General features: G+C 39.5%; 3 protein-coding genes and 1 long non-coding RNA gene across 7 annotated transcripts; 1 reads left to right on the top strand and 3 right to left on the bottom strand.

Annotated features, from left to right (window-relative positions):
- Positions 1 to 315: 315 nt before the first annotated feature.
- On the bottom strand, positions 316 to 13,883 carry LOC110673946 (uncharacterized). The gene is made up of 4 exons (XM_058136317.1): positions 11,459 to 13,883; positions 10,966 to 11,071; positions 10,173 to 10,624; positions 316 to 1,171 (listed from the first exon to the last, which is right to left on the bottom strand). Exons 1-4 carry the CDS (start codon positions 12,659 to 12,661, stop codon positions 962 to 964), a joined length of 1,971 nt encoding a protein of 656 aa, XP_057992300.1. The 5' UTR covers positions 12,662 to 13,883; the 3' UTR covers positions 316 to 961.
- On the bottom strand, positions 1,211 to 26,459 carry LOC110673945 (putative E3 ubiquitin-protein ligase LIN-1). 4 transcript variants are annotated; one of them, XR_009144146.1, is made up of 20 exons: positions 25,530 to 26,458; positions 25,044 to 25,107; positions 24,669 to 24,932; positions 24,479 to 24,552; positions 23,193 to 24,374; positions 22,798 to 22,939; positions 22,343 to 22,588; positions 21,954 to 22,248; positions 21,615 to 21,736; positions 21,300 to 21,419; positions 21,087 to 21,218; positions 20,875 to 20,997; positions 20,606 to 20,716; positions 20,076 to 20,222; positions 19,869 to 19,994; positions 19,643 to 19,759; positions 18,606 to 18,732; positions 18,242 to 18,430; positions 17,508 to 17,630; positions 1,211 to 1,624 (listed from the first exon to the last, which is right to left on the bottom strand). XR_009144146.1 is itself a non-coding variant. In XM_021837193.2 (17 exons), exons 1-17 carry the CDS (start codon positions 26,297 to 26,299, stop codon positions 19,546 to 19,548), a joined length of 4,053 nt encoding a protein of 1,350 aa, XP_021692885.2. In that variant the 5' UTR covers positions 26,300 to 26,457; the 3' UTR covers positions 19,347 to 19,545. The 4 variants fall into 4 exon arrangements, 2 of the variants coding, with proteins under 2 accessions (XP_021692885.2, XP_021692884.2); XR_009144147.1 differs by having other exon boundaries at positions 17,508 to 17,584; XM_021837193.2 differs by lacking the exons at positions 1,211 to 1,624; positions 17,508 to 17,630; positions 18,242 to 18,430; positions 18,606 to 18,732 and adding an exon at positions 19,347 to 19,563 and having other exon boundaries at positions 25,530 to 26,457.
- LOC131173813 (uncharacterized) lies at positions 1,649 to 10,175 on the bottom strand. The gene is made up of 2 exons (XM_058136318.1): positions 8,846 to 10,175; positions 1,649 to 3,471 (listed from the first exon to the last, which is right to left on the bottom strand). The coding sequence occupies exon 2, from the start codon at positions 3,467 to 3,469 to the stop codon at positions 2,570 to 2,572; it is 900 nt and encodes a 299-aa protein (XP_057992301.1). The 5' UTR covers positions 3,470 to 3,471; positions 8,846 to 10,175; the 3' UTR covers positions 1,649 to 2,569.
- On the top strand, positions 21,710 to 24,985 carry LOC110673947 (uncharacterized). The gene is made up of 3 exons (XR_009144148.1): positions 21,710 to 21,849; positions 22,349 to 24,403; positions 24,502 to 24,985. It is a non-coding gene; the product is annotated as an uncharacterized LOC110673947 (long non-coding RNA).
- Positions 26,460 to 27,598: the final 1,139 nt, after the last annotated feature.

Here is a 27,598-nt window from a genome sequence, read left to right as displayed (position 1 = left end):
TTTGACAATATTGTTTAATCAATGGACTTAAAAATATTTATTAAAAATTTTTAAAATTTAATTTAATATATTTTAATAATTAAAGCTTCAAATAGAATAAAAATAAAATTTTCACACTCTTTCAATCATATCTAAACTGAATTTAAAAAATAATAATTTCAAATTAATTTATTTACCTTTCAATCACAATACAAAATAGACCCTATATCTTTCTTTTCTTTTATATTTACAGTGATTTTGATAAAAACCAGTTACTTCTATAATAAAAAAAGGGTTCTTAACGATTAATCATACATATTTAATGATTCGAATCCATTCCGAAGTTACTTCATTTGTTTTTCTAAACTTTTCTGTTGGAACTTGCTCGGTAAGGTTACATGGACATTTTCTATGAGTGAAGTCCTCAGAGCAGAAATGTTGAAGGCAGCACCGTATGAGTTGGACTATTCACCGAGTTAAATATCATATACAGGGATTATAAATAATCACATTACTTGATCCATCAACACCAACATACGAATACATAAATTCTTGGGAACAACTAATACTCTCTCGTTCCTGAATTTGGGCTTTCATGCAAGGTGATGTAAGAATTAACGTTAGCTTCAAGATCACAAAATGCTTCGTATTTGATAGGTCATGCTATGTGCTTGTACAGAAAAAAGATTGAACGCTTCAAGAACTTGATCTGAGACTGCACTATCAATGTTGAGAAAGTCGTGTTAAACCCCGTGTTCATTCTGGTACACTGATGCGAATGAACCCCCAATTACATTTACCATGAATTCATATGATCTGTTGCCAACCTGCGAAAAACAAAAGCAGCACCATGACCGCTAGAACCGCCTGATATCTTTTGGAGGCTTAAAGTTGAGGGGATGAGTTTCTGGGGTTGCAGTTTCATCTTCTTTCCACATTTTAGTAGTCTTGTCAGCCTCGCATGTAACAAGCCTTGAGCCAGTTATATCATACGAGAGAGCATAAATACTGGCTTCACTATCCAATAAGCCTGGAGCAAAATACCCATCATTGTCAACCTTTTCATTCCCCAGTAAAATAAAAGGGAAAAGATGGGGAGGGAAAAAGGACATGCCAGGCTGCACAGTCGTTTGTGCTTGCTGGAAATTATGACTACTCCTCCAATCCCAGAACCATATACTCCCATTATCACCTAAAATAACACGAAGGGCAAACAATGGCAAAAAGTTACTAAGTCAAAATATATCTATGCTCCTCCAGTCCAATCAAACAAAACTGAAACAAACTTAGGCCAAATGTTCTTTTTGGATCAGCCTAAAAATTGACATAGTACAGACCAGCAAGACCCCAACTGAGTGATTCAGTTGTTAATAAGGTATAGAGGGGCAAGTTCATGCTTTTACGGCCATTGATCACACTGCTAGGGCTGACGCTACATATCAACCTTACTTTACCAGCCTGTAACCCACAGTCAGCTGTGGATGCCAATCATCACATTAAGACATACAACACCAGTAGAACTAAGATGATGATTCATACTGAACCAATTATTTATTAATTTATATTAAAATAATTCGCACCTCCTGTAACCATTACACCATCCTCATTGATAGCCATTGCATTAATGATGGTTTTCTGCTGAGAGCTGATCAAATAAAAAAGGCAAAAATTCAGGTTTGTTAGAATTTACAACAACATGAGACAGTATAATTTTGAAAGTTAAAAGAAACAGGCACGCAGAAGTCGTAGCACTTTGCATCTTTAGTCTTCCAAAAAACTACTTGAACCGCAACTAAAATAACTGCATGGAAGCATGCAGTGCCATTATTTTGAATAACTTTTCAAGATATGTACATCAACCTTTTTTCTTTAAAAGAACTCGCTCCATTTAAGACGTTACCAAATTCATTTTAATTGGACAAGAAAGTTTTTGCACCTATCTCTTCTGCATATTTTCAGAAAATTAACAACAAATCACACACCTAGAATGCCATTATGGCACTTTCTTAGTGTCGACACCATATTTTGGCCGATCCCTGAAATCAATAAACTCTGAAATCGATCCCCAGCACTGAGTCTCCCTTTGCCAGCCAATTACATTTCCGATCTCTCCTCAAAAGGAATCAAATCAATACTAAGTCCCCATATCATTTAAAGCTTCACCGATCTCTCAAACCAATTGTCAAGTCTCCTGACTAGTCAATTACATTTCCGATCTCTCTTGTCAAACGAAATTGAACCAATACTAGACCTTCATGTCACCAGTCTTATTGCCGATCTCCCTTTTAAAAGTTTGGGGATAATCGTCTGATAAAGTTAAGGTTCCAATCGGTTTAATGATGATTCCAATCTTAAGTGTTTAAATCAAATTTCCAATTTTAATCAAGTCCCGTTTAGCGTTTGTTCTCAGCCGATCTCACGCTTATAGTATTTTCCGACCTCTTACACTTAGATTAATAATCACTTTTAGTTGTTGTTCTAATATGTTCAGACAATCAAGTGCTTATGCAACTTAGATACTTTCCGATCGCATCCAATCATTGAACAAAAAGGGGAACTTCATTTCATTTCAAATTAAAATTTATACAAGTCATTCGGCTGGAGGATCACCCCCAGCCTGTTCTACATTTTGGTCACCCCCTCTATCACCTTCGGCCTCCTCCTCGCTATCCTCCTCGTCCTGGGGAGCCAGATCCACCATCCAGGAGAAGTCCTCCTCGGGATAACGCTTCCTGAGCTCGGCCAAGAGATCCCCATGAGCGTTCACATAAGCACCGGCCTCCCTTGTCACTGCCTCTTCTTCTTTTGCTTTAAGCTCCTCAGTGAGGCGAGCGACTTCAGCAGCTCGGAGCACCCGAACCTCTTCAAGAACATGAGCCTGCTCGGCCAGCTTATCCTCGTAGAATTTCATCCGCCCCTCAATTTCAGATATGTAGTTTTGGGCGGACGAAAGTTGAGATCGGAGGGAAGCAGCTTCCTGACCCACCTTCTCGACATCCTGCCTCAAGCGGTGAGCCTTCTCCCGGATAATATGTTGGTTCACCAGACTCTCCACGCTCAGGCTCATAGTTTGTGTCAGGATATCGTCGAGGCTGTTCGGGGTTAGCCTATCCCGATCCTCCCGAAGGCAGATGGAGGACCCCAAGACCTTAGCAAAACCCGGGTTCTCTCGAACCGTGCGGTTCTTCTCCAGCGAGTGGATCAGGATCTGGGCGCCTCGGGAAAGGGTCCTCACAGGTAGTTGGGAAGGACCCCCTTCCGCGCTTGAAGCAACCGGAGGAGGTGGTGGCGGCTCTTCTTGACGAGGAGGAGACCGGACCACTTCTATGTCGGGGATCGGCTGTCCCGAGGGTTGAGACGAGCCTCCTTGCATTTCCCCAGGATCATGCCTGGGCGTCTGAAGCAGCTCAGCCCGCTTCATCTCCCGCACTTTCTGGGAGACCTCTCTTTTCCACTTCCGGCTCTTCTTAGAAGCCTCGCCGCTTGCCATACCTGCACAAAGAAAAGGTCAGTGAGATCGCTAAGGCCCAAAGATCAGAGATATAGAAAGTACCGAAGCCGAGGTCAGAGAGCTGAAGCCCGCGTTCTTGGCCGGTGACCAGCTGCATAGTCCAATGATGCGATTCGCCACATCGCATCTAAACAAGAGAATTTTTGTCTGCCCGCCTGATCTTTCAGTTCCATCACCATTAGACCCTCTTCCCTATTCAGGGTGATGCGCTTCGAAAGTAAGGGGCCCTGGTGTAGCCAGCTACGTGGGAAACCCTTAAAGCCATTCGGAATTTTGCTCCTCAGAATAAAGAAGCGATTCTTCTAATTCTTCGGGGAGGAGGGCAGATCGGTAAAGAACCCGCAATGTGGCTTCGCCTGAAAGAACCAGTGCTCGTCGTCCTTTCGGCAAGTTAGCCTATGTAGCCCGGCGAATACCTTCACCGTTGGACTGAGTCCTTTGGCTCGGCAAAGACCTCTGAATGCCACTAGGATCCGCCATGAGTTCGAGTGAACTTGGGCTATGCACACTTGGTGAAATTTTAAAACTTCCTTGAAGAAGTCATCAAGAGGGAACCGCAGCTCGGCTTTTAGTTGCTCTTCATATACCATGATCATATCATTCTCTTCGAAGAAGTGATTGGCTCGAAGATCGCCGTGACACTTAATGAGTTCGTATGAATCGGGCTGAATGTTATACTCTTGGCTGAACGACTGCAGGTCGGTTTCTTGAAGGATTGATGGCAGCTCGTCCATGGGAAGGTTTTCTCTCCCTGAAGAATGTGTTTGCCTTGAGGATGCTGCTTGACCGCGGGCTGGAATGGAGGTCCTAGGGGGTTCAGATCGCCCGCTTGTTCCGACTACCTCTACCTCATCTGACGACCACGAGACCTGAACGGAAGGGGGGCTTGCCGCTCTCTGACCCTCGGCGCCGCTCATTTTCAAAGAAAAGAGGAAATTTAAACTGAAAGAAAGATCAAAATCCTTACCGGAGTGTGATCGGTGTCGGAAGAACTTGAAAAAAATGAGAGGATTTTGGAATCGCTCGTGAAAGGCTGAAAATGACATAAGGGCGCGACTGGCGGACTCATCCCCTATTTATACTAGTCTGAGCATTTAATGCTTACGGTGTCCCAAGCGGCGCATCGATTCGGGGGATTCGCTAGCTTTTTCTGACACGTCTCACGAACATTCCAGAAATTCCATAATAAGGAGAGATCGACTAGTTAGAGATCGGTGAATTAAGGCGGATGTTTGGAAGTGCAGATCGGTTAAGGGCTGTTCAGTCAGGAACCGGATCGGATGAACACATCAGTGATCGGAAAATAACCAATACAATAATAATAAAATGATAATTGACAAAATAAAAATTTTATTTCCAAAAGGTCGGATTACATCATTTGGGCGATCTCTAGAGATCGGATTACATTAAAAGTCGGATTACATCATTTGGGCGATCTCTAGAGATCGGATTACATTGAAGGTCAGATTACATCATTTGGGCGATCTCTAGAGATCGACAATACACCCTATCTAGTGAAGGCCTATGTCAAAGCCTAGTCTCGTGGCTAAATCAAAAGATTTGTCCTGCCATAGACAACGGATAGACGTACAGCTCAGACGGGGTGATTATGACTCTCATGAGGATGGTGAGTCATCTCCACTGTCATCGACCAGAACCGAGTTGAAGTCGGGACGCCCAATGTGGTGAGGAGCCAAATGAACTTCGAGAGGCAGTCACCGATGTTAATGGGAATATTAGTAGTCTTCTCGCCCGAAATCAGTTCGCCGATTATATTGGTTGAACGATTCGAGATCGACACGATCGAGATCCTCGATCCAGGTCGGCAAATTAGTCCGGTTCTCTCACTGTCATCAAATGAGGTTATCATAATTCTCCGATCACCGGGATCGTAAATTTTCAGTCGAGGAATAAAGAGGACAATCGGAAAAAGATCAAAAGCAACTATCATGGCTGGGATTATTGCCGGAGCGGTTAGAACAAGAAATGTGAGAGGGAAAGAGGAGAAAATCAAATGCGGAGGGGTTTCCTGTTGAAGGTATATATATAGGGAAAAGTCTGAGCATTTATTGCGAGCAGAAAACGAAGCGGACGCCTCGAAAATCGAAGGAATAAATGCTTTGACTGAATCGGACCGGATAAAGAAGAAGACCGAAGTAGGAGAGGTCGGAAGAGGGGAGCCCGGCATGAGAGATCGGAAAATGATCGTGTTAGAAAGATCGGAAGGGAGTGGAGGTCGGAAAACAAAGAGAATAAGACAACTTCCGCTAACTGTCGTCATGATCAGAGCCGAGGTAGTTAAAGCGTTGCAGACGAAATCTCCACCGCACGCCTCAGAATCGCCCACATTCTTGCGGCGGTGCGAGTATGTCATGACAGTGCTGTACATCCCAATCTCCACCGTTGATCTTACTTGTAAGGACAAGTCCAGAGCCCTTGGATCAAAGAACAAGATGACAAGACCGGCGCTCTTTATTCTCAGCCTTCGGATCGCCCTTGACAAGAAAATTCTGAGCCGTCAGATTAGAAAGGAGAAAGGACAAATATGCAGAAAAGGATCTCGGTCCTTCGTTTTGATTCTTTTTAATTCTCAACCATCAGATCATGTCCTTTAAGACCCAAACCGTCCATCTCCTTCAAGGGGAATCCTGACCCTTCATTGGGAGCACACGTTCCCTATAAATACCTGCATGAAAACTGTTGATAGCGGAACACGAAGAAAAGGGTGGTAATTATAGTGGAAAGGCTCTGAAAATTAATTCAGTTTCGCTACTCTGCTATTTTTAAGCTAGAAAGACTTTAGAAACCAGTTTTCTCAAGTATTTTCTCTGAAGAAGTGTTGGACACTGGAACTCCTGATTTTCAGTTTGTTCATCGCTCTGTGATACCCTTTCTTAAGTTTCAGTTCTGTTTTCACCACCTTTATATCCACTTTTATTTTCTGAGTTCAATCTCATTCATTATCATTCTGGTTCAATTATATGCTAACTAGGCATTCGTCATTTCAAGGCAAGCATTAGTCCCCAGACTGTTAGCCCGAAACTCTGCAACATTCGCGACTCCATAGTTAGTTCAATAGGTTCAACTTCCTGCAGGTGAGTGTTTGAACCGTTGCCTTATCCAATGTTCGTCTTTATTTTCTTTTTATTTATGCACGTAATTTTCGTTAAAGTTTGTCTTGTGTCAGAAGGTCCCACGTAGGTGGTTATTCTCATGAGTTTATCTTTTGATGCAACAGTTCATGTCATTTATTTATTCTTGGTCTTTATTTATCTCCCAATGCGGGTGTTCAGGTTACGGGTAACGTATAGGTAGTTTTATAAAGTGTTGGTAGCAGTATCTTGATATAAGAGTTTTTTAATAAACGTTCAGATAATAAATCAAAGAGTTATGAAGTCGAACCACTAGACTAGCTCGAGAAGATGACTACGTAAGGTGGAGTGTCGGAATAAAATTGAGTTTCAGACTAGCAAATGAAATAAAGCAAATATTGCCTGCCGGAAGTTATTAGTAAAGGCGACCACATAGGAGGTCGGTCAAAAAATTCAGTCTGATGTCCCCTATCTAGTCATGAGGTACCAATGAGTTAAAAGAAGCCTCATTCGGGTCCCTGGCATCGTCAGATGCCAGAACCCTTAGTCTTAGGCTCTTATGATGTGTAGCTGTAATCAAATTTTAAGAGGTCGGAAAAATCCTTATCCGACTCCCATTCAAGTAAAAGAGATCGGAGAAGAGTTCTTATCCGATTCTCAATAAAAACTCCAATAAGTATCTAAGAGAGATCGGAGGAGAGTTCTTATCCGATTCTCAACCATAAATTTTAATAAATATTTCAAAGAGATCGGAGGAGAGTTCTTATCCGATTCACAATCCAAAAAAATTCTAATAAATATCTAAAGGAGATCGGAGGAGAGTTCTTATCCGATTCTCAACCAAAATTTTAACAAATATTTAAAAGAGATCGGAGGAGAGTTCTTATCCGATTTTCAATCCAAAATTTTAATAAATATTTAAAAGAGATCGGAGGAGAGTTCTTATCCGATTCTCAATCCAAAAAAATTCTAATAAATATCTAAAAGAGATCGGAGGTGAGTTCTTATCCAATCTTCAATCGAAATTTTAATATAAAAGGGATTGGAGGAGAATTCTTATCCGATTCTCAACCAAAACTTTAATAAATAATTAAAAGAGATCGGAGGAGAGTTATTATCCGATTCTCAACCAAAACTTTAATAAATATTTAAAAGAGATTGGAGGAGAGTTCTTATCCGATTCTCAATCAAAATTTTTAATGAATATCTGAAAGAGATCGGAGGAGAGTTCTTATCCGATTCTCAATCAAAATTCTTAATGAATATCTGAAAGAGATCGGAGGAGAGTTCTTATCCGATCTCCAATTGAAATTTTAATGAACATCTAAAAGAGATCGGAGGAGAATTCTTATCCGATTCTCAAATCGAAATTTTAACAAATACGCAAAATAATCCCATAAATGAAAAACCGTTACGCGACATCAATTCACTAAGGTCGTCTCATTTACTTGTGTATCTGGGTAATCCGAATTAGTGAAAAATCAAATATTCCCTTTTATTAAAAGGATTAACATTTCCATTCGAACCCCCCTAACTATCGATTTTAATTTATAAAGAACGTAAGGTTAAATCTGCTCACCCTCATTGAGGGACGAGGTGGGGTGCCTAACACCTTCCCCACCCGTTTACGGACCCCGAACCTAGAATCTCTGTCTTTGAAGTGGTTTCTTTTAATTTATTTTCTCAAATGGTTTCCTTTAATTTCCCTCAAAATTAAAGTGGCGACTCCTCACTCCTTCCCACTTCGGTGAGGGTTCGTCCAGGCGATCGCAAAAACCCTTGCGACACTTAGAAACAGAATTTATGATTTTTTAGTGAAGAATCTATGGACTGAAACACTATCTTGTATTCCTTGTTTTCAGGAAAGATGTGGGTTCCACTAGGAGGAGAGGATGAACAAAATAATACTGTCTAAATTAGGATTACAAGGCAGCCTACTTTTTTTTTTTTTCAGAAGAAGAAATGATTTCATTCATGATAAAGATTGCCATACAACCTATCTTTAAGTAGAGCATAAGCTAACTCATCAGGACGATTAAGAATCCAACCTTGGTAGTTGGTACAGTAAACCTTGCCTTACAACTTTAGCAATCAAGTTAGCACATTCATTGACACATCTAGAAACATGTCTTACAGACCAATTAGGATAGGATGTCCAGAAAACCTTAATATCATGAACAACAGCCTCAATTTCCCATGGAATTGTAGCAGATGGTGAAATCAGCATATTAACAAGAGATAAAGAATCAACTTCAAAAATCACCTGATTGTATCTTCTAGAGATAACAAATTGGAGTGCTGCTTGCAAAGCAATTCCCTCAACTACTAAAGGGGAACCACAAGTGAAAGAAGCTGCACAACCATCCACAAATTGCCCCACATGATCACGAACAATAACACCATACCCTGCTATCGCAGAATCCTTCACAAATGAAGCATCTACATTGCATTTCAGAACAGCAAAAGGAGGGGGCTGCCACTTAAAAGGTGCCCTTCTACCATCAATAGGGATATGCTCAGAATGGTGTTGCTGGGTAGCTAAAGAGAGCATCTCATCAACGGCATTCTGGGCCTTTGTAATGAGAAACAAAGGATTAGGCTTAATAGATTCAAAAAGAGCCGCATTCCTCGCTTTCCAAATATTCCAACATAACAATCCTGCCAAAATAAGTTGTTCGCAATCCCTAGAATACAAAACATCAAACAAATGTTGCCACCAGTCTGTAAAAGAGCTAAAGCCCTGTAATTGTGGAATTAATCCAAGACTGGAACCAAACCAAACAGCCCTAGCATGGTCACAAAAAAATATCAGGTGCTCTACTGTTTCCTCTTGCATGCCACAAAGTGAACATAAGGGAAACAAGTTCACTTTAGCTGCCAAAGCATTAGAACAGGCTCTCCACAGAAACACTCGAACCTTTGGAGGCAAAGGAAGAGACCAAAGATTTTTCCAAAACTGTGGATTTACCAACCTAGAAGAGGATGGGGATGACTGCCGAGATGCTTCATGATGCCATTTTTTCAACCAGAAATAAACGGATCTCACAGTAGGGACCCCGTTAGATGTATAGTGCCAAACTCTTTTTGGTTCATGAGGATTGACTGCTAGTGGAATTTTAATTTTTTCCTTCCAACCTTGCTCTGGGAATGAGGCTTGTAATAACTGCAGATTCCACTGATTTGAGTGCACATCTATAAGATCAGCAATATAAATGATAGGACTATCATTTGGCCTAGAACTTGAAACTTTAAAAGCAGGTAATGTGGGAATCCATGGATCACTCCAGACATTCACAAAGGAAGGACCAGAAATCTGCCATCTTAACCCTGCTTTAAGAGCCTCTCTCCCTTCCAAAAGGCTGCGCCACCCCCACGATCCAGACTTACATTTCTTTGCATTTAGAAAATCAGAGTGTGGATAATAGATGCCTTTCAAAACTTGGACCCATAAAGCCTGAGGGTTGTTGATCACTCTCTATGCTTGTTTAGCTAAAAGAGCAACATTAAACAAGTTCAAGTCTTTAAAACCCATTCCCCCCCGCAAACTTACTCCAGGACAACTTATCCCAACTCATCCAGTGAATTTTTACCTTGTCTATAGATTGTCGCCACCAAAATTTAGATGTCAATTGCTGAATCTCTTTAATAAAGCCTGAAGGTAGCTTGAACACTGACATCACATAGGATGGAATAGCTTGAATAACAGCCTTGATTAATATTTCCCTTCCTGCCATAGATAAATATTTTGTTTGCCATCCTTGAAGGTTACTGACCACTCTTGCCTTCAGAAAAGATAACGCCTTGCATTTTGACCGTCCCCCGGATATAGGCAAGCCAAGATATTTGGATAAAGAACCAGAGTTAGAAATTTGCAACATATTTGCAATACTGGACTGGATATGGTGAGGAGTGTTACTGTTGAAGGTAATATCAGATTTGTGCTTGTTAATTCTCTGCCCAGAAACTATACAAAAATCATCCAGAAATTCTTTTAGTTGATTTGCTTCTTCCAAAGAGGCCCTTCCAAACAAGATGGTGTCATCTGCAAAGAGTAGATGAGTTATCTTTGGGCAATGGCGATTAATTTGGAAACCCACAATTTGATTTCTAGAAAGAGCCCAATCAAGCATTCTTGCTAAAGCATCAGAAATAACTAGGGTGATATGGGATCCCCTTGCCGAATCCCTCTTGTAGGATGGAAAAAAATAGGTTGCTCCCCATTCACCAAAATAGCATACTCGACAGTAGTTATACATTGAGTTATCCAAGAGATCCATTTAGTGTGAAAACCCATTTTATGCATAATGGAAATCAAGAAATTCCAATTTACACTATCATAAGCTTTATGTATATCCACTTTTATAGCCATAGCTCCATGTGTACCTCTCCTGCGACATTTGAGGCTATGAAAAGCTTCATGAGCAACCAGAATGTTGTCCTGGATACTTCGATTAGGCACAAAGGCAGATTGCATAGGGGAAATGATGTCCTGCAACCAAGGCTTCAAACGGTTAGCCAAAGTCCTTGATATAATCTTGTAAGCAAAGTTGCAAAGACTAATAGGCCGAAAATCAGAAAAAAATTGAGGATCGCTTGTCTTTGGGATCAAAGCTATATTAGTAGTGTTTAAATGTAATGGAAGAATATTTGAAAGAAAAAAATCCTGCACCGTTTTCACCACATCACTTTTCACAATACTCCAATATTTCTGATAAAAAACCCCTTGAAAACCATCTGGTCCTGGCGCTTTGTGAGCACCAAGGCTAAAAACAGCATCTTTGAGTTCTTCTTCAGTCACAGGCTTGCACATTGCCGCATTCATCTCATCAGTCACAACATGAGGTACAAAATTTAGTAACTCAGGAGAGGTAGTTACCTGTCTAGCTTGGTAAAGCTGTTTGAAAAAATTCAGAGCCTCTTGCTTGATAGCATAATCATTTTGGATCCAATTCCCATCTGCCCCCTTAATTTTGCTGATTTGATTCCTGCACCTCCTAATTATTGTAGAGGAGTGGAAGAAATGAGAGTTCTTATCTGCATACCGCAACCAATTTATCCTAGATTTCTGGTACCAGTAGATTTCTTCTAATTGCCATTGAAATTTGAGCTCAGCTTTTATGGAATCAATCTCTTCAGGGGACGAAATACCCCTTGGGTATGATTGAAGCATATCAAGCTGCTTTGATAACTCTTGAATACGCCACCGAGCATTCCCAAATTCTTGAGCACTCCAACTACTTAACATCCTCCTACAATCCATCAACTTAGTTTGAAATGGTTCAGTTGAGTCCACTTGCTGCCAAGCTTGAGCAACTACACGGTCACAGTTATTATAGGTGGTCCAACGAAGATCAAAATTGAAAGTTCTCCGAGGTTTCCTGACCTTGGACAACAGGACCAACACAAGTGGACGATGGTCCGAGGCGAGCAATTTATCATGAAACAATTGACAGTAAGGAAAAAGCATTTTCCATTCTAAAGAAACAACTACTTTATCAATTCGCTCCATTACTCTAGAGGGAACTTGATGCTTGTTAGACCAGGTGAACCGCGACCCTTTAAACTTAAGCTCTCCCAATTGTTCTTCCATCAGAAAATCATTATAAGCAGATGCAATTTGGGAATTTATTGTTCTTCTTCCCCATTTATCTCTATTGGAGTTGCAGATATTAAAATCACCAATTAACAACCAAGGGTCTTCCGTATTCAAATGAAGATTTTTCAGCTGCCTAAGAAAGGAAATTTTATTACCTGCTTCCGATTCTCCATATAGGAACGTCGCATGCCATGAATAATGATAGTGCACCATTGCATCAATCCATCTGCTAGAGGCATTCAAAATCTGAATAGAAATAGGATCTCTCCACCACAAAGCCAGACCTCCAGATAACCCAATTGGGTCTACATAAAATGAATGGTTAAAACCAAAACGAGCTTTCCATCTTTCCAAAAAGGCACTTTTCTTCTTTGTTTTTGGCAAAAACACAATCCCGGGTTTATTAGCAGAGATTAATTCTCTAAGCGTCCTCATTGTCAGGGGGGACCCGGACCCCTGACAATTCCAACTTAGGATTGTCATGGCTGCTGTGGTGGCTTTAGGCCAGCCACCAGAGCCTCAGAATTTGTACATACCAGCCCATTCTCCAAATCTTCCTGTCCCTGCTCCTCTGTTCTCATTCTCCTCTCCTCAATACCCAAATTTACCTTAGATGTGAGAGGACGATGGCAAGCCAATTGTTTTAATTTGAGCTGAGATTTAAGTTTGGGTTTGGGTTTCAGAGGTTGTAAAGGGTGTGGGCTTGAGAGGATATTGTTATTTGGATTTTCTGCTACATCAGTTGGGTTAGGGACACAACCCGGTAAACTATTTAAAGTTAAAATGGGATTACCAGATGGGAGATGAATTGGTTTGCCCACAAATTCAGCCCATGATAGTCCAGAAAAAATAGAAAGCTGTGACCGAGGGTTAGGGTCCATCATTGTCTGTGGGCTATTGGAGAGATCTTTGACCTTTTTGGCTACTGTAAAAGCATAAGGGTAAAGTTTCCTCGTAAGAGAACCTGTCTCTTGGCCAACGTGTGGGTCAGGGTGTGTGTCAGATGGAGGCTCGTCAAGATTGGTAGGAGAATTAATAGATGACAGAACAAGCTCTCTAGTTTTAGTTCTTGTAATGGTTAAAAGCTGTTGGGTAGTAGATGGTTCATAATGACAAGATTGGTATTGCGACTGTATGTTAGCGTCACATGAAATGGCGGCACAATTATGGGGCTCAACACCCTGACTCATACCTGCTATTGATGGTACATTTGTGTCTGAAGTATCAACCCCCATCTGGGTTTGAGTTACTATTTGCGGCAGCTGGGGAAAACGCGCCACCATACCAACTTCTTCATTAGGCTGATGGGTTTGATCATCTGGATGTGAAGCAAGAGCTTCCTTAGTGGCTGACTTTCTCGACTTGGATACCCAAATTTCAGCTCGCATCCAAGGTCCATATTCCTGTCGTCGGCCTTGATTTTCTGGACTCGTCACCTTAGCAACATTAGGACAAGATTGAATTTGGTGCCCAAACAACCCACACATGTAACACACGTCCAGAAGCCTTTCATATCTGAATTGTACCCTTTCCATTTTGCTAGCTTTCTTATTTGTAAAACTCTCAATAAGAGGTTTTGTGACATCAATGTTCACTTTGATGCGCAAGCAGGCCCCAATCGACACATCACAATCTTCAGCAAAATCAGATTCTAATAATCCCCCAAAGATAGAAGCAATCTGCTTTGCATTTTGTCTTGTCATCTGTGTCACGACCCAACCTATGGGCCGGACCGGCACTAGGACCTGGGCCAGCCTAAAGCCCCCGAGGCCCGTAGTAAGCCTAACTGTTCATTTACCCAATCCTGAGGCCCATTTGGGCCCAATTTCAAGAAAACAAACGGACAGAGTCCGACCATAAAATGGACTTACCAACGGGGAGTTTTTGACTCACCCGACCTGTAAACACAATAAACAATCCATTGGGGAGCTCAGCTCACCCTCCACATACTCATCAACATAATAATAAATGGGAGCTCAGCTCCCTCATCCAATCCATCAAAACAGACTTAAAATATTAAGTTTACAGGTCCAACATGATAATAATATTACAGACCAAATTCAAATAATTACTGCTAACACATGCGGAAATTCTAGGAGTAATTATAATTACACAAATATTGATAAACAACCTGCGAAGGAGAAAAGCAGGTTAACCAAAATAAAATCCTCCTGTAACCTGAAAAAAATATTGAACAGGAGTGAGCGTTCGACTCAGAGAGTAAAATATCAATTTTAACCATAATCTCTATAACTATCTAAATCTAATGCACCCTGTAGAGTGAAATGCAACATCCACATCATTTTCACATCATAACATCACAAAGGTAATTTGGAGCACTCACGCACCCTGTAACATCAATCATAATATATGGGAGCTGATCCCCTATACAGCTCTCTTAAATCCAACCTGGTGCCAGCGAAGAACTCAGCTCGGACTTTCACTTAAATACCAAATCGGGGTCCCAGCGAAGAACTCAAGCCGTGTCTACTCCGAAGGACCGGGTCCCAGCGAAGAACTCAAGCCGTGTCTACCCGTACTATCCATAGTCCAAACCACATCACACGCACGCCAACGCACGCACACTGCTCCAAATTACCACAACAACATACATGGCACTTTAACATTTATCAATGCATCAAAAATCGTGCCTAAAGTTTAACTACATAAATATATGCATATAAGTGATGCATGAGCATGCTGAACATATAATAATATCGAAATTACAATTAAAATTAATATTCTACTCATAGACTTGGCAATGATCAACGTGGCGGTGGGCGGAGGAAGAAGGTCATCGGCTCACCTGACAATCATATTACATTTATTTAATACAATCTGACTCAATACAAACAAAGAAAAGACCAATTACGTCCTAAGTCATGCCGAAAATCCGGCAGAGTCTCCCCTATACCTAGGACCTACCCAACCTGCAAAAGGGCTAAAAACGCACTTCTATATTCACAATCCATATATCAACAGTTCAATCATATCACACAGCCCCTCCTGGGCCCATCAAATCAATCACCCATCACAATACGTAAAATTTCAATTTAGTCCTTATTATTGATCATTTTTGCAAAAAACTTCAAACAAGCTCTAAAAATTATAAAACTTTGCCCCGCGGTCCTTAGCAATATTACTAAGCTATTGCAAAAAGAATCGTAATTTTCTAAGCTACCACGAATATTTTATGGATTTTTAATCCTATTTAAGCACTAGAAAATTACGAAAAAGCAAGGTTCGGGTTTACCTTTGCCGATTCCGACTTCGGGAACGCGCTCGGGACGTCTGACAATGGGGGGCTAGCCAAAACCTCGATCCAATTCGGGGACTTTTCCAGTGCAGTGCATGCGGCGAATTTTGCGATCGGTCAACTGTCGAATTTCCGCGAATCGAGGATACCTACACGAAGCCCATAACACGGGGGTTAGTACATAAATTTTTCAGAATTTTCTAAGCTCATTTAATGCTCGAAAATACACTGCGAAGTTCCGTGGGACCCACCGAAAAACGGTGTCGGAAAAATTCGAAATTTATGTCGTTGCGAAGCTCTCGACGAATGGAGCGTGCTGGTGGCCTCGGTTTTCTCGTGGGATTCACGGTTTTCGAGAAATCTAGCCCAAAAGTCGAAATGGGCTAAAATCTTCCCGAGCAAAAATCGGACAATCCGCTCGATGGATTTCGGCGTTCTTGGTGTCTATGGAAAGCTCTCGCCGAGTAGATGATTTTGGACACAAGACCCGGTCCAATCGGTGGCCGGATCGGCCGGATTTGGCCGGGGAAGCTGAAGCGGCGCGCGCGCGCGCAGGGGGCGTTTCAGGCGCGTTTTTCCGGCCGTTCGGGCGGCGGCCGGCCGGCTGGCTGGGCTGGGCGGCGGCGCCGGGCTGCTGGCTGGGCTGGGCGGCGGCTGGGGGTGGAGAGGAGAGAGAAACGAGAGAGAAAAGGGAGAGGGACGACGCGGGAGGAAGAAAAAGAGAAGAGACCGGTCCGATTCGACCGGTCCGATCCGGTCCGGTTCGATTCGGCCGGTTCGATTCGAAATACAAAATTTTGAATTTTTACTCTGCCTCGGGACCGAAAACGAGGTCCAAAAATTCCGAAAAAAATTCCATAAAACTCAGAAAAATACGTAGACTCCAAATATATTTTTAGTTTTGCCACGTGGTCTTTAAATTAATTTTTAAAAATCATCAAAGTTTATATTTTCGGAAAATCGAACCCGATTTTTAAAATCCGAAAAATCTCAAAAAAATTCCTAAAATTTTTTAAAAAAATTAAAATACCAAAAATACTCATAAATAACAAAATTTAAAATCTTGGGTGTTACAATCTGATTCAAAGACAAGCCATGCACCTGAATCCAAAAGGGACAACTAGTAAAATCTATTTCTTCAATTTTCAGATATGGCAACCAATTTTTAAGAATAAGGAGATGATTGCTAATGGACCATGGCACACCTTCTAAAACTCGCTTCTTATCTCTCTCATGGGCGAACTTGAACAGAAAAGTATTTTTGATGGAGGGGAGAGGCTTAATTTCAAATGCAAAAGCTAACTGCCATAGCTGAAGCAAAATATTACGAACATGAGCAAAAGAAAACTGTTTAGAGGAGATAATCCTACCCACCAATCTAAGATTTGCTGCCGAGACTGTGGCTTCCTCATCATCAATTAATTCCAGAGTTACCTCATCCCAAGTGAGCAGACTTGTTTTTTAGCAAAGCTCGTTAATCGGTGACTCAGCAAACTCCATACTCTCCAATAAGAACCATTACCAAACTAAAAAAAACTTAAGACTTTGGACCAAGACAGATCTTTAGCAAAAGCGTGAGGAAATAAAGAAAAACTAGGCACGGTGACAGAAATTTCTTCTAGAAAGAAAGACTGAGAAAGTTTTACTCGGGACAGAGAAAACACTTTTTTTCCTCCAGCCTACTTTAACATCCATGAAGGATGGTAACAACATTACAGGATGAAAGGTATAAACATATACAAGATAAATATTATGAATATGTGCACATTAAATATACCAAACAATTTTCTAATTTCTCAGAATAAAAAAAATGATGATAAATATTATGAAGATTACTTGCAAATCCATTTTGATCTAAGGAATTGATCTTTACTGAGCAAAAAAGGGTCATCAACAACAATCTTGAGTCATCAAAATTCACACACATACTAAGCTAAGCATTAATCCCATAGTAGCTGGGAATGGCTAAATGGATAATTTTTCATGTGTGTGTATCAACACATATTTAAAAGAAGAAGAGCAAATTGCAATATCCAGAATATTAGCAACAATATACTAAAGTTAAAAACTTACAGCATGTTGTGCAAGAATTCTCCTTTTGAAGGCTGAATTTCTTTATGTTGTCAGCTGAGGCAGAGGCAAGGCAATTCCTGAACAAAATAAAACAAACGATACTAGATCCTGTATACGGCAGAACTGCAAAAGTAGAAAATGTATTTTCAATATTCTAGAATGCGCTTCAGTTAAGGAAATCATTATAAAAATACAATATTTACCTAATCTAGTATTATAAAGTTAAAAGACTTTATCTCCTTAAAATTGGAATCGCAAGCACCTTTACCTCTCTTTTCATAGATACAGGCCAAGGGATTTAAATAAAAAAAGGTTGACCACAACAGTTTTTGGGCAAAATCAAGATAGTATGTCATACCATACCCTCATTCCATCTCAACCTCAACTGTTCTTTCTGGAATGATGAGGAATCTCTATGGCTCCAGTAAGTCCCCATACATGATTCTGTGCACAGAACCATGTATGAGGTAAGCTTGGACTTGAACCCAAACCTTCTGGTTCACAAGTCCGGTGTCCCGCCATACCAGCTACTTGTTTAGGCTTTAATTCCAAGCTACTTGTTTAAGTTCTTATTCCAAGCTATGTACTCATTGTGATTCCCTCAGTCTATAGTCATCCTCACACATCAGTATGGAAAAGAAAATTAACCAGCTCACCCAATGCCAAGCTCAAAATTTTGGTCCTGCTTATTTAGAAAAAAGCCTGCTTAATAATCAAACAATTTAGAATAATACCTGGAAGAGCGAGGGCATTGGAAGGTGCTGAAGATTGATTGTCAGGATTGGTTGCAGTAGAATTAACTGATCTTGGAAGTTCATTTGTGCTTTTAATTCCTTACTCGGCATTTATCCACATAGTGAATTCAAATGCCATTATAACTTATCACACACCCGCTTCATGCCAAGCTAATCCTAACAACAAAACTAAACCCAATTTAAATAAATCAAAGCTAGTTCACTAACCTTGTGGCTAAAGCGAATTCTATTACTGCATCAGGACGATAAAAAAAAATAAAATAAAATAAAAAGCCAACTAGTTTTCAGATAATAAGATGTAATTACAACACGAAGAACAATAAGAATTACGTTCCATAGCAACCTATCTGGATCGGGAGGAGCTAGCTGGCCGTGAATTGGAGAGAAGAGATCGAGCGCGCTCTTTAGGGATTTAAAACTAAGCTTCTTCACGGACTGCGGCTCAACTGGCTCCATCTCCTGGGTAGGCCCTGGCATTTTAACCACCAATGGCCTCTGCGAGCAGCTATCAGTAGGGTTTTTGATAGAGAAAAAGAGGAATATGGTAAATTAAGAGGGAACCTAGGTCCGATTTCAATGCCCATCTATTGTGTCGGACCTATCACCGCCCGAATTAGGATCTTGATAAAAATGTAGAGCTCGGAGGCATTGAAGTGCTTTTTTTTTTTTTTAGTTTATATTATTAAAATAAATCAATAAATTTTAAATTAATTTTTAATAAACATTTTTCTTAACAGCACCGCATGGAAGTGGGCTAACCATAGTTGGATGCCTCTCCAGGATTTCTTTTTCTTTTTTTTTTTTTTTTGTTATCAACTCTGCAGGATTTTGATACACGGAAGGATGAGAAGGATTTTGTTACATCGATATTGACAAAGGTGTTTTAAGCAAGTGGGCTAACCCTAACCACACTCTCTCCAAGCAATTGTGAAGGTCTTTCACTCTTTCAGGCGAACCTCCAAGGCGTTCATCCATCTTCTCTAAATAATTTAGCGTCAGCAATTCGCAACTTATTGCAGCTTCTTGACAAACTATATACTGTGTGGTAATGAATCTTTATTTAATTGGGAAATCTCATGATCAATTGAAGCAAAAAGAGGCTGGCTGTAAATTTATTGATCTCCATGTTTGTTATTCAACTGTAATACAAATGGCAAAACTATATTTTTGCAACACTGATTTTTATAGTTCATTCTTTCTTGGCTATGTATTTACATGGAATTAAAATCTGACACTATACACCAGTAGTGGAATTCTAGCCACTTCACATGATACTTTTGCCTTTAGAGTGGTATCCAGCCCTATCATAAAGAGGAAAAACCATTGAAGTGAATGAACAAAGCAAAGAAACTTGATATCAGATGCTTTAAATGAACAAACCTTAATTAATCCCTTCTCAGTACCACAAAGAACAATGTCATTGGCTGTGAGGAGGCTTGTTATTCTGCTGCCTGCTGATATCCTTCCCACATTCTTTTGTGTCCCTCTCAACCAGATCTAATTTCACAGTGAAAATTACTTTTTCATTTGTTGCAACACACCATAAATGCTTTGGCAAGATTTAACCACCTATAATTACTTCATAAGAGAGAGGAAAACTGTATACCTGAAGCGTACTAGTTGATGAGTTACAATTCAAGTATATAAAGTCTTCCACCACTCCTATTGCTAGTATATTTCTGCCTTTCTCTGTTACTATTGACATTTGGGGTTTGTATTGTGTTCTCCATTCCTGCAAAATTCTTCCAGTCACTGGAGGTTTCTACTCTCTTATATTGTATTAGATTTACATTTTTGGGTTCTTAGCTCTTACCTTAAGTTTTGAACCCTCAACTATTGAACTCGCACTGTAAAGCCAATCTTTGTGCACAACAATAGAATTGATTGGCTTGTTTTGAATCCTCCAACTCTTTATTGGTGGTTTGATCTCTCTCTCCTTATTGTTTGCAGTGGCTACTTCCTGAAAAGGTAATGTGTCTTGGTACTTTTCCAATTTTCTCGCAAATTTGTATGAAAAGAGGCTTATAAAAACCAACTAACTGATAGAGAGATATATAACTATTCTTGGAGAATTCATCTATAAGCTTAAGCTTTTAGAGTAAGTGGTTCATTGACATGGTATCAGAGCTTCTCAGACCAAAAGATCCAGAGTTTAAACCCTGGCCAGCCCCATTTATTAGTTGAATATTTCAGCACAAAGTGGCCCTGCGCTTGTTCACGCTTCAAGCCTAGTGGGCTTTTGCGTGCAGGGGCATAATGGAGAGATATAGAACTATTATTGGAGCCCTCATCTACAAGCTTAAGCTTTTAGATTGAGTGGTTCCTTGACACTAACGAACCAACCTGTATGCTTGAATCCATGCAGCCTATGTAAAGCTTCCCTTGGACTGCACACATGCACTTCGCCCTCTTAGTCTTGCTCATCTCCCTTACTATTCTGGATGAATCAAACACCTGTTAAATAATAAGTCCTGTAGTTAAACAGTTTTTCACAAGCAATTTTTCGAGGGCATTACGATTTGTATTTTCTCCATTGGTGAATGAACTTATGCATACATGTGCACACACACAACAATCACTTTGATCATCTATATTCTCTCGTTCATTATTACCTTCATCCTATGGCTTTGGGTGATCATAAAAATCATTTGGCCATATGTTTCTATCTTTTGAATTGGTTCCTTCATTGCTATAACTTCAATGCACTCCAATTTCCTATGGACCATTTGCCAAACCTGCAGGATTAAGGCTTGGTTTAATTAACTGCACTAAGTAGAACAATCAATGAATGCAATCTTTGCAATAAGACATGTTATGTAAATACCCTGATGGTCTTATCAGCAGATCCGCTTAGAAGGCTTTCCCCAGGTTCAAAGAGTGAAAAACATGTCACTGCCTTTTTGTGCTCTTTCAGGTCCCATACAAGAGTGGCTGACTGCTGTTTGATGTCCCACACCTGTTTCATGAGCGCACAAGTTGGACCTTTGCAAGCTTACTTTTTGAATCCAACTCTAAAATCTATGATAGTATTACATACCTTAATTGAACCATCAGAATAGCCACTGTAAAGCAGTCCCCTGTAGTAGATAAGGGCAGTTACAGCTCCACTTTTGCTCTGTTTTGCCTCTAAAATTTGTGTATGTACACAGGATATACGCTGGTCTTGCCATTAAAAGAAGTTTGGTTAGACAATAAAAAAAACATCTGACATAAATCTATAACTTGGATTATAATTTATGAGTTCAATGGAACTATTGGGTTCTGTGAAAAACATTTTCCCAGAAAGCAAATAGAATGTAGAGCTTATGCTCTCACATGAATAGTGCAGCTTTAAGTGCAATAGAATACTAACAGATTTGTTGGGCAAGTAAAAGTCTGCTACTCTATGTAGTTCCTCAGCCATCCAGGTTACACTTGAAAAGCGTCTTAGGGACTCTCGTACTCCTTCTGAGAAATGGATTAGTTTCTGCATCCCTGCACAAAGAACGCGTAAATCTAAATAGAAGCCACTGGACCAAAGGAGGGTGAGCCTTAGTGCAATGTAACAGCCTCTTCAAGAAGCAAAAGAAAGGATGAAACTATTTTCAGTTGAGTTATACTGATTTTCTATATCTTTTTTTTAATTGAAATATATCTGACTATTATTGCTCTGAGTGCCAGTACGGCAGTTGTTACTTAGTAAGGGCATTACCTCTGCCTGAAGTATAGTTATAAATGCACAGACATGCTAGCAGTCTTTCTTCAAGCGCTGCCCCTGGATGCAGAAATTGCTCAATTCCATTAAGCAGTATCTCACATGCAGAATTTCTTAGGCTGTTAGGATACTTGGCAATTTCACATCCAATCCATGCGATTGCTGTGAGAGAGTTCTTAGAGACCCACTTGATCTTACTTCTTATGCCTTTCTCTAAAGCATGGAAGACAGGTTTCCCAATACTAATGATGCCTTTTGCAATCTTGCTACACCATGAGTCCATTCCTGCATCCTGCATTTCATGAACCTTTCTTAACCTCTCTAGTTAATAGGGACAAAACACCACATACATTGATTCATTTGTTTATTTGTTTCTTACATCTTACCTGCAGGCTAAGGTCTGACCAGTTAAAGTTTCTGATCATATTCCGGTGATACAAGGAGGTCACGCCAGCCTTTTTCACCAGCAAGGCCACTGTGTATGGTTCCCCTGTCCAACTATAAGTTCCTCCAATGTTTGCCAGAATGAAAGTAGATATTTGTTGCAAAGTAGAGTTTTCTTCAGATGCCACCGACTTGAGGATGATTTGCATGGCCTCTTCCATGAACATACTTTTACCAGATGAATGTCCCTGCATATATTCAATATCTGACCAGATCAATTCAGATCACAACCTATGGTAATTGAAATGCAGTTATATTTAATTGATTTATATAGAAAGAAGCAAAACATGTTGAGGGATAAAGTCCCATAATAAAGATCTAATCTTTTTCCTTGTGTAAGCATGGACAAATGATAGTTTCTCCTGTGATATTTTAGCTTCCAAGTTACAGTACTAACCAGAACATCTAACTGCAGTAATAAATTTGCTGCCAAAAGTTGGTAGTCAGCTTGAAGTTGTTGGACACACTGCAACAGCAAGTTCATAATGTCATCACTTCCTTCTTTACGTATCCGCTGCAACAGGCTAATGGCTGATGACCTGAAAAAAATGTGGAAAATAATTGACGCTTAAAGCCATTTCTGATTATTTTTCTATCTATCATCCTTGGAAATAAATGAGATGCTTGATATTGATGACCTTTCCCTATGTAATGACCATAAGCTGTGCCTAATTTTTGTGCTGGGGTGATGGTCCTGGTTGATATTAGAATGCACATACTGATTGGGTAATTTTTAGGTAACCAAATTTCTCTTCACCCTAAAATGAGAGAAGATGAAAGGGAAACTCATACCTTGGCATGCAAAGGATTTCATGGAAAAATTGAAGGGCTGTGAACTTGGCACGCTTCTCATTACTTTGTAGTAGACGTTTAAATGGAGCCAGAGGAGTAAGTTGTGATATATGTTTTCTGCATTGTCCATCAAACTGCATGCATTTTATAAAAATTTTGGCCATGGAGATGCATTCTTCCAAATTATTATCTCTAGCAACATCTGGGAGCCTACTAAGAATATGGGGAGAACTGATTGCAGCCAACTGCATGTTATTGGTATCGCAGTCAAATGCAGTTACTAGTATTTCAATAATCATCAATGATGCTGCAGGAGGTGTCAGCAGTTCTGAAGCTGGTTTTCCTTTATAGCTGTTTGAAGTGCACACAATCTCCATCAATTCTGGCAAAAGTTCTAATGTTTTTATTTCTTCTGGGGGAGGATTTATAAAGTAGATAAGAATAGCTGCCTCATGCATATTTTGCTTTAGAGCAGTTACCAAATCACACAACCGCAAACCCTTATTCTTGATATCTTCTATAGCTGACTTGTTTATTGACACAATACTTGTAAGAATAGAAATTGATGCCCTTGTGACATTTTCCTCTTTAGATGTTGATATAGCAGTCAGCAGCTGATCCAGAATAAAATCCTTTAAGATTGTGTATTTTATTTCTTTTTTGCTGTCTAACATTTTGTAAACGGCTGTAACTTTGACAGCATAGTCTTCCTCACATTTTGCTAATCCTTCTGAGAAGCATAGTCTTGAAATAATTTTCTCAAGTATCACCATTAACTCACTGTTGGAATCCTTTCCAGATTGAAGACAAAGTTCATTCAAGTTATTTTGGCAGTGAGAGTACTCCTTCTTATCCTTAACTTTTTTCTGGTCATCCCTCTGCATGAGCCTACAACTCTGCAATGCTGCAGTTGCCACTTGATTAGTGACTTGGGCATTGTGTTTCCATGATGTCCTCTGAGCTGAATTGTCTTCAACATTGCGATCCTGGAGGGCGCCTGACTTTTTATTTCTAAGTTCCAAGATGGATAAATCAAAACAACTGATAGAATCGGGGAATCTTCCAGAAGAGAAGCTACTAATATTTACTTGATCAACTTCCTGCACTTTTTGTTGAGAAGCAGGTGGAAAATTCATCATTGTGCATAGTTGGTCCAATGTGAAGCAAGAAGCCTGCGGCATCCTGTACAGAAATAAAAGCACAGTTTCAATGTTAAACTCTCTAATCTCTGCAACATTCTCATCTGATAATTTAAAATACCATATAATTATGATTCTGAACATAACTGATCACAAACTTCTGGTTGCAGATCATCTTCACCTGCAGTTCTGATTGAGCTTATACTTTCATCCATATTTACCTGATGTACAAAGGATTAGTGACCATTCAATGGCTGTAATTCTCAAAAAATCTTGTTTTAGTGCTACTCAGCAACAAAAGACAATCCCATGCTTATTTTAGCTTTCAAACCATTACCTCTCCATCATCTTCTTCCAGATAATAACTGTAGCTTGAATTTGCTGAAGTTGGTGTATCTGATTGGGATTCCAACAGTACTTCCTTGAGGCATTTGATGCTTTTATACTTTTCAGTCTGAATTTTCAACTTTGGAACTTGATCCAACTGATTAAAAGCTTTATTGTCATCCTGAAGTTCTCGAATTTCCGTGCATGTCTTAGGTTTCTCTGCTGTATCATCAACTGTATATTGTTGAGGACCAAATGGATGCAATTTCTTGTCCTGCATTAACAGTATATTTTTTAAATTCAGAACTGACCATTTTTCTTACGAAAGAGGATATCTGTAATTGCATGTAGTCTAAATGAAATTATTTATTAGTTTTGGGCTTACCTTGTACTTTTGGAAGTATTCGTGCTCTATTGAATTTGAAGAGTCAGTCCTGCTAGTCGCTTGCCTGTCATGAGAAGTGAATGATTATAGTATTTTTCAATTAAATTCATGTACTTTCTAAATAAATAAAGAAAGTTGATGAGTATTTTATAAACCAAATACTGAATGAAGACAACATAGTTAAATGATAATCATGTTCTTAATGTTACATTTCACAGCCTTAATGAACAAAATGTCTCATGGTGGTCGTGGTATATATTATTTTTGGGAAGAGTTCATACCTTCACAAAGGTTCTATGATAGTCTGCAGTGAGTTATGGTGATATTACTTTTACAATATGTATCATTGTTGTAGACATCATCATTCAAAAGCTAATCCTAAGTTAATCAAAGAGCTTGCCGTGAAAATTATTGTGATCAAAAATCAATCTACAATCATTTACTTTGTCCTTCATTAACTATGATGGAAGTAGAAGCTAAACTTACCAAAAACGCAGTGACTCGCCTTTATAGGACGAACTCCCTCTGCTTCTGCAATGCCACTGAGGAGTTGCTCCATGTAACATGACCTGATAATACATTAGCCAGTGTTTGTATCTCCTTGCAATCTCCCTGATTGCATCATTGACATTGGCCTCCTTAAGAAAATCTGCCACAGATTCATTATTATTCTTTCCACCCATGATTTGAATTTCCAAAACAATGCTCGAAGGAAAGAGATTTCCACACAGTTCTGGCGCAAGTTCAGTTCGAACAAGTCTTGGAGACACCAACATGGCTTGGAGAAAATGGAGGGCAACTTGCCACTCATCATTTTGGAGCTTCCTAACTGCTGAGAGGTAAAAATATGAACTGCAAACCAAGTAGTGGTTTTGAATTCCAGCTGTGACTCCGTGTTCATCAAGCAATGCTGGGGCCTGAAGCATTCTTTCCGAGTTCATTAGCCAAGTAGTTTTCTCTTCTGTGCATTTTGCATGTATTGCAGCTTCAATGTTTTCAATGCCCCAGTAAAGATTTGAGAGTACTGAATGCTCATAGAATTCAAAGAACTCCTGCTTTCTAATATTTAGCTTGGAAATGCACTGAGATTTCAAAGAATTCCATAATTCAGCGTTTGCTAAGAACTCGAGAAAATATTCATTTACTGCAATTAGAAGCGCCTTTATGGATTCAAGGTCTGGTCTCTCATAATCATGAGATAAAGGCGAGCAAGAAAAGGAAGAACTAGAGGCCATGGAGCTCTTAGACGTGTACATTTCTTGAGAGAAAAAGAGAAGCAAACCATGGAGGATAAGAGAGAGAGAGATTGAAGAAATGGATATATAAGGGCTGGCAGTGAATTGAAGGTTTAAAACAATTTTTCGTGACTGTTGTAGCCAAATTCTATGTTGTTGTGAACTAGCTTGTATTTTAGATATTTTTTTTATTCATCCCAAACTATGATTTGATTTGAAAAAAGTTTATGGACCTGTTATAGTAGGCTAGCAAATTTAAGGTACACATACAATTGCACAGTCATAACAAAAGAACCGTAAGGTCTAGCAAGACGAGAAAAAGTTAGAACTATGGTCAAAAGAGCAAGATACAATCATTAGTTAGAACTCTCAAACTCTAACTCTAACGTGTTTCTTCAATATGGTACAACTCTACCTACAAATGATAGAATTTGGGCTATTGACCCATGCCCTCCACTACCACTAGAACTCACTTCTAATCCAATCAATTCAGAATACAAAATTTTCAGATCGAGTCACAATTCGAGTCCATGAAAATTTATCTAAAATTCAAGCCACATAAAGATTTAAATAAAATCTTTTATGAGATCTATTGTGATAGCAAAAGGATTAGTAAATATTTTAAATTTTATTTATTGCCACAAATTGTGATATAATTTTGGATAGATCTGAGAGATTGTAACTTTTGCTCATAGAAATATTACATTTTACTTTTCTATGGAGCTTAAATTTGTATGGTTGGCCTAAAGAACAAAAGAGTGACCGTTGCTTTCCATTCAGAAGGAAAGAGGCAAAAGAAAACAAAATTTACTATTTTATATTCACATGTCCTTTATCTTTATCACTTTCAAGTTCTTTCTTTTCTTTTCTCTTTTCCTGCTTTGTCCATTAAGCTTGACTATTTTGCAGAAAGAAAGCAGCAATTATTCTTCGCAATTATTGCCTTCATATAAAAAGCTGATATTTTAAGATTTAGCTGTATTTGTTTGGATTATGTTCACTTTGTCAAGGCCTGGTTGCTGATTATCATGCTTCATTTCTGAAGTTCGTACAATCTATTGCTCATTATATTAAAGAGATTTCTTGTTCTTGCTGTTTCCCCATAATCACGAGACATAAATAATTGGACTTGCATTATCCTTCAACCATGTGATTTTCCATAGAAACCATTAATCTAATCCAAATTACATATATTAAATGGTAATATAACTTAAAAACACCCTTCTCACAAGTGCTTCAGAGGCAGATGAGCCGCGTCAGGAGGCCAGTGGAATGATCAGAAAATCACAAACATTATTGTAATTTCCTGTGAAATGCTTG

Source organism: Hevea brasiliensis, chromosome 15 (assembly GCF_030052815.1).
Source record: "Hevea brasiliensis isolate MT/VB/25A 57/8 chromosome 15, ASM3005281v1, whole genome shotgun sequence".
Classification (NCBI taxonomy): domain Eukaryota; kingdom Viridiplantae; phylum Streptophyta; class Magnoliopsida; order Malpighiales; family Euphorbiaceae; genus Hevea; species Hevea brasiliensis.
This window is presented reverse-complemented; position numbering and strand designations above follow the sequence as displayed.

Coding starts and splice junctions, on each gene's coding strand:
- LOC110673945 (XM_021837192.2), bottom strand. CDS start 26,299: ATGTACACGTCTAAGAGCTCCATGGCCTCTAGTTCTTCCTTTTCTTGC. Junction 24,375..24,478: donor CAACCAGAAGTTTGTGATCA/GTTATGTTCAGA, acceptor ATTTCTGTACAG/GATGCCGCAGGCTTCTTGCT. Junction 20,223..20,605: donor GCATGGATTCAAGCATACAG/GTTGGTTCGTTA, acceptor TTACCTTTTCAG/GAAGTAGCCACTGCAAACAA.
- LOC131173813 (XM_058136318.1), bottom strand. CDS start 3,469: ATGGCAAGCGGCGAGGCTTCTAAGAAGAGCCGGAAGTGGAAAAGAGAG.
- LOC110673946 (XM_058136317.1), bottom strand. CDS start 12,661: ATGACAATCCTAAGTTGGAATTGTCAGGGGTCCGGGTCCCCCCTGACA. Junction 10,625..10,965: donor CCTCAAATGTCGCAGGAGAG/GTACACATGGAG, acceptor TACTCTTTGCAG/ATGACACCATCTTGTTTGGA. Junction 1,172..10,172: donor GGCGACAATCTATAGACAAG/GTAAAAATTCAC, acceptor GTGTTATTTTAG/GTGATAATGGGAGTATATGG.